Here is a 5,107-nt window from a genome sequence, read left to right on the forward strand (position 1 = left end):
AATATAATATGTAGGAACTACTTATGGAAAGGGATGGTTGACTCAACCAGTACGGGTCAAGTAGCTTGGGACGATATGTGTCGTCCTAAGAGTGAAGGGGACTTGGGATTCAGGCGGATTACCAAGTGGAATGAGGCAGCTATTGGCAAGTACGTTTGGGCAGTGGCTTCGAAACAAGATACACTTTGGGTGCAATGGGTACATGCGGTCTACTTAAGTGATGGGGATTGGTGGGCCTATACGGCCCCAAGTTCCAGTAGCTGGTACTGGCGTCAGATTGTTCGGTAAAAGAAGCATACAAGCAACTCAACTTGCTCCAATTGATCTCTTTGGGTAATTACAAAATTAAAGAAGGGTACACTCTCCTTTGCTCATCTCATTCGAAAGTCCATTGGAGAATGGAGGTGTGGAATAGACTTTCCATTTCGAAGCATAGATTTATTCTATGGCTTTCGGTCCTTGATCGATTACAGGTGAAAGAGAGGCTTCACCGGTTCAAGATAGCCCACGATGACCAATGTGTAGTGTGTGGAATGAGTAAGGAAACTAGAGATCATTTATTCTTTGACTGTCATTTAAGTAATCTCAGCTTCCTTAGAATAAAAGAATGGCTAGACTGGAAGGTGTCTACAACAACAATTCCAAAATTGTTAAGATGGATTGCTAGGGCAAAGCTCTCTCCTTTTAGGAAGCAGGTTCTGGCAGCAGCTCTTGCAGCTACAGTATACCAGATCTGGCATTGCCGGAATGTTGCAATATGGAATCAGAGGGTTAGTACGGTGTTAGTTCTCACAAAAAGAATTCAAAGTGTTGTGAAAAATAGAATACAAGGTGTAATGCCAAAGAAAGTAAATTTGATAGATAGAGACTGGTTTGAAAACTTGTAATAGATCTTTTCAGGCCTGTTTGTTTGGTTTTGTATATGTTGTAATTTGTTTGATTGTTGGGCAATACACGGATCTGATTTACCAAAAAAAAAAAATGTAACATGAATAAGTAAACATTGACGCAACTATTGGATACTAATATTTAAATTTATTTTTTGCATAATTAGAAGATATTAATGACTAAACACAAATTGCAAATTGATTTCTTTCTTCTTTTGTTAAGTCTAATAATAAATCTTACGCATTTTTGTTCACCAAGAGAACAAGTCAACACGCACTAAGCATTTTACTCGGGGGGAAAAAAAACAAAAAAACCTCCCAGTTTTTTCATCTTTTTGTGAGTTTTGATTATTGATGTGGTCCGAAACATAGATGATAAAAAGTGACTAAGTTTTTGAGTCAACATCGTCTTAGGAGCTCTTCTTGCTATTAACGTTTGAGATTACAGTAGCTTTTAATTGGTAAGTAATAATAATGATATAATCAAACTGGAAACTTGACTCAAAAATTTAAACTTGAAACTTCATGTAACTTCTAGTTTAGAACTTTCCCTTGGCATACTCATTATACTTTCCATTAGTCATGAAGTTAGTGAGGTCTGAGTTGTGGTTTCTTTCCTTAACGTTCTTGTACTCGTTCCACCATCGGTTAAAACTGCTATCTTTCAAGAATATCTCAGGTGATACTGAATAATTTTTCAGTGAATCAAATACATAAACCTCAAACTTCCTCAACTTTTCTTTGGAAGATTCTTTCTCTTCAACACTTGATTCTGCATTCTTCAACATTTTCAATGCAAGGATAGACTCCTCAACCTTGGCCCAAAAACAAGAATCTTCAGTGAGATTCTCAGCTACCATTTTCTTTTTCCCATCATTCGGAGTACTACTCTGTTCCTTCTGTCCCTCTTGCCGTTGCTCAAGCCATTGCTCCAAAAGGATGAAGTGTCTATCTCTTCCTCCTTCCTTTATGTCTTCATAGTTTCTCTCTCCCTTCGCATAGTACTTGGCGATAATTAGGGGTTCCACCATCCTTCTGTAATTTGTAGCAGCGAAAAGGAATCGCCTCGAGGCAAACAATCCATTATGGGGTTTCTTCTCCTCTTCTTCAACCAAGTCGTGCCAGTAGTTTGCCAGTTTTTTGCAAAACTCATCAACATCCATATCAGTTTTGAACAGTTTGCTTCTGTAGCTGTCATAGTATCCACTTTCCTTATCCTTGGCCCATCTCTTATACCATTCCATATATGCCATATACATTTTTATGTCAGGCAATTTCTTCGAGGTAATCAAAGACTTGTTCTTTCCCATCAAGAACTTTCTTTCCTGTTTTTCCATCTGATCAACCAGATTATTTATCTTCGACTGATTTTCATGCTGCAAAAACAAAAAAGAGTTCATAAAGAAGAATTCTAAAACAAAATCCAGAGATGAGAACTATTAGTTTATACAGGAACATCATACATTATGGTTTGTCTAAAGGACATCCTTCCCATTTTTCAACTATGAAAAACATGAATGGACTAGTTTAACTACCTGGGGTTGTGTAGTTTTGATTCCTATGGCAGAGAGCTGTGTGATAATGCTTGCCCTGAAAGGACTCGAGGCCGAGTCAGCATCAGAGTTGAGTTTGAACAGGGCCTTACGTCTGAGGCGGTCTAACATTTCCTTATAATCTTGACTAGTTGCAGCCTCCTGTGAGGGCGCGGTTTCCACCAACAAATCCAGAATGGTTTTGGGATCCTCAAAACAAGAACACCCTGTTTCAGAACAAAAAAGGAATGTACCAAATGGTTTGAGAGCATCCGAATTCTGGTCTTTGAAGATCCTAGGCACGGGATCTTTGTATGAGACCAAGTGCAGGAAGTAAGAATTCCAAGAGAATTGAGCAAGAGTGTTTTGCAGGCAACTATCCCCAACAAGGGGTGAACCAAAAGTGATACAAAGTAGTCCCTTGCCCTTGTCCTTGTCCTTTGTAAAGATACCGCTTTCTAACAGCAATAAGGTGAAGAGCGAGGCAATTGAACCCCCCAGAGAGCATCCAGTGATAATTAGTTGGTTGGAAGGGTCAATCTGTATTTGGAGTGTAAAGGGTAAGAAGCTAAAGCCAAACCAGTCACATTTTCACACACACACACACATTGTCAATTGAAAACAACCAAGAGGTGAATACCACCAAGTGTACCAGGCTGAGCTCACAGATTTTGGCTCAATAGAATGACTTCTGTTATGTCAAATTTGGCAAAAATCATACTATACTACATTAAATAAACTACTATTATTTGTAACAAAAAACAAACTATAAACCATTGACATTGTCGCAGTCCTCTTTATAACAAGTCAACATATTTTTGACAATAGTGCCATTTCTCGATCATTCAAATTTCTTCCTTTCTCCAATCTATAAATCATAAAAAAGAACATAGAATTTCAAAGGAAGTAGCAAAGGTACCTCTTTTTTGAGTTCAGAAAGTCTGTCAAGGTTCTGGTTGAAGAGAGTAATGGCAGCTTCAGTAACAGCGAAATGGTCTTTCCGGGAAAGAGATTTAAAAAGAGCAAAACTCTCCTCGGCCGTTGATGATGAAGATTGAACCAAATTTGAGCCATGTTGAAGCTCTTCCCTGGAAGATGGTGAAGTAACAAAAGCTATTATGGTGCGCCTTCCCACTTGGTATTTATGGAATTTGAGACCCTCTAACGAAGGATTGGCATTGAGACCTTCAATCTTTTGCCATGATTGTTGTAGAATATCAGATCCCACCACCAGATTTGCCAGTTCTGAACCACTGCTAAATCTGGAAATCATCAAATGAATCAATACCCAAAAAAGAAAAAAGTAAGAATTTTGATGGAAATAATATGCTCTCAACTTAATTGTGATCAAAACCCAGAAAAAGAAAATTAAAAAGAAGTGATTTGGACAGTTATAGATTCTTACAGACACTGCTTCATCTTAATTTCTGACCCTTTCTATATTTGAGCTCTGCCTAGAAACAAAGCTAAATTATTGGTGGGTGTGGAAGTGGAATGATACGATGAATGAACCAATAATGATCAGATATACTCATAAAGGAATAATAAAGAAGGAAGAAGCCATTGACCAAGACCAAGTCCAGTCGACGTTTAAAAATATGGGGAAACTTCTAATCTGAATACATGACTTTTCGGCTCCACAGGGTCATGCAAAATTCTCAAAAACGTTTTCCCTTTTTTTCTCTTTGGGATTGGGAAGCAAGCAAGAATATATGTTGGGCGTTGACATACTCTTTCGAAAAGTCAACTGCAGCAACTAGTCTTTATTTATTAGATGGATGGATTATAAGAAACAATTTCAATTATAATGAGTGATTTATAAACAGAAAAATTGGAATTTTCGTTAACAATGGTTAAAAGATCTAGATATAGGAAATCGAATGAGTGAAGTCACTGACAGCTATCCATTATTTTCAGTACGTGGAATATTTACTATAATGAACATATTTTCTATTTCTTATTGTTAGTGATCTCGATCACATAACCTCACATGCACCACCACTAAAATTAAAGAATTTTATAAGAGTATTTTCATTCTTTTCATTAATAACATCAAAAATTATATTATTTTTTCATCTTATATATAAAAAAAAGGAGTCCTTGGCAAAATGATATTTTTTTATAGTGCAATTTGCACTTTAGTCTAGTTTCAATTTTTTTTTACTCTTCCCAAAAAAATGTCTGTAAGAGATATTGAGGATTTGCATAAATCCCAAAGAGTTACCTCAATAGTTTTTAGTTAAATGATATATTTTATTAATAAATTTTTTCTATTACTCATTTTACCCTTAAAATAAAATAATAATAAATTAAAATAAAAACCCTAATAACTATATCTTCTTCCTCTCACCCCATCCACCCACACCCATCCACAACCACTCACTATCATCCCCTACAGCCACCACCACCACCGGCTACCACTGCCCCCTACTGCCGGCGAACACTACTCATCATTGGATACTGCTGTTGACGGTGAAATCTCGTCAACGAAATTAGATCGGAAAACTCAAAGGTAAGTCAGGTGATGTTTATATAAGAACTGAGAATAAAATTTAAGGAAAAGTAAACACAGATAAACAATGGAGTAAGCCTTGGTATATTTCTCAATAGCCTTTGCATACAATGAATTTTCCAACCCCTCCTCTGGAGGGGTGATCATCTATTTATATTGGAGACATAATGGCTCCT

At 36.9% G+C, this 5,107-nt stretch overlaps 2 protein-coding genes across 2 annotated transcripts; one reads left to right on the forward strand and one right to left on the reverse strand.

The window, feature by feature from the left end:
- The first annotated feature begins 398 nt into the window (after nucleotides 1-398).
- LOC133814450 (uncharacterized) lies at nucleotides 399-887 on the forward strand. The gene has a single exon (XM_062247407.1). It carries the CDS (start codon nucleotides 399-401, stop codon nucleotides 885-887), a length of 489 nt encoding a protein of 162 aa, XP_062103391.1.
- A 391-nt stretch (nucleotides 888-1,278) lies between these two features.
- LOC133818095 (senescence-associated carboxylesterase 101) lies at nucleotides 1,279-4,118 on the reverse strand. The gene is made up of 4 exons (XM_062250793.1): nucleotides 3,825-4,118; nucleotides 3,339-3,681; nucleotides 2,423-2,959; nucleotides 1,279-2,263 (listed from the first exon to the last, which is right to left on the reverse strand). The coding sequence occupies exons 1-4, from the start codon at nucleotides 3,836-3,838 to the stop codon at nucleotides 1,427-1,429; spliced, it is 1,731 nt and encodes a 576-aa protein (XP_062106777.1). The 5' UTR covers nucleotides 3,839-4,118; the 3' UTR covers nucleotides 1,279-1,426.
- Between the last annotated feature and the right edge of the window lie 989 nt (nucleotides 4,119-5,107).

Source organism: Humulus lupulus, chromosome 2 (genome assembly GCF_963169125.1).
Source record: "Humulus lupulus chromosome 2, drHumLupu1.1, whole genome shotgun sequence".
Classification (NCBI taxonomy): Eukaryota; Viridiplantae; Streptophyta; class Magnoliopsida; order Rosales; family Cannabaceae; genus Humulus; species Humulus lupulus.

Coding starts and splice junctions, on each gene's coding strand:
- LOC133814450 (XM_062247407.1), top strand. CDS start 399: ATGGAGGTGTGGAATAGACTTTCCATTTCGAAGCATAGATTTATTCTA.
- LOC133818095 (XM_062250793.1), bottom strand. Junction 2,960..3,338: donor TTTCTGAACTCAAAAAAGAG/GTACCTTTGCTA, acceptor CTCCAAATACAG/ATTGACCCTTCCAACCAACT. Junction 2,264..2,422: donor TCAAAACTACACAACCCCAG/GTAGTTAAACTA, acceptor TTGTTTTTGCAG/CATGAAAATCAGTCGAAGAT.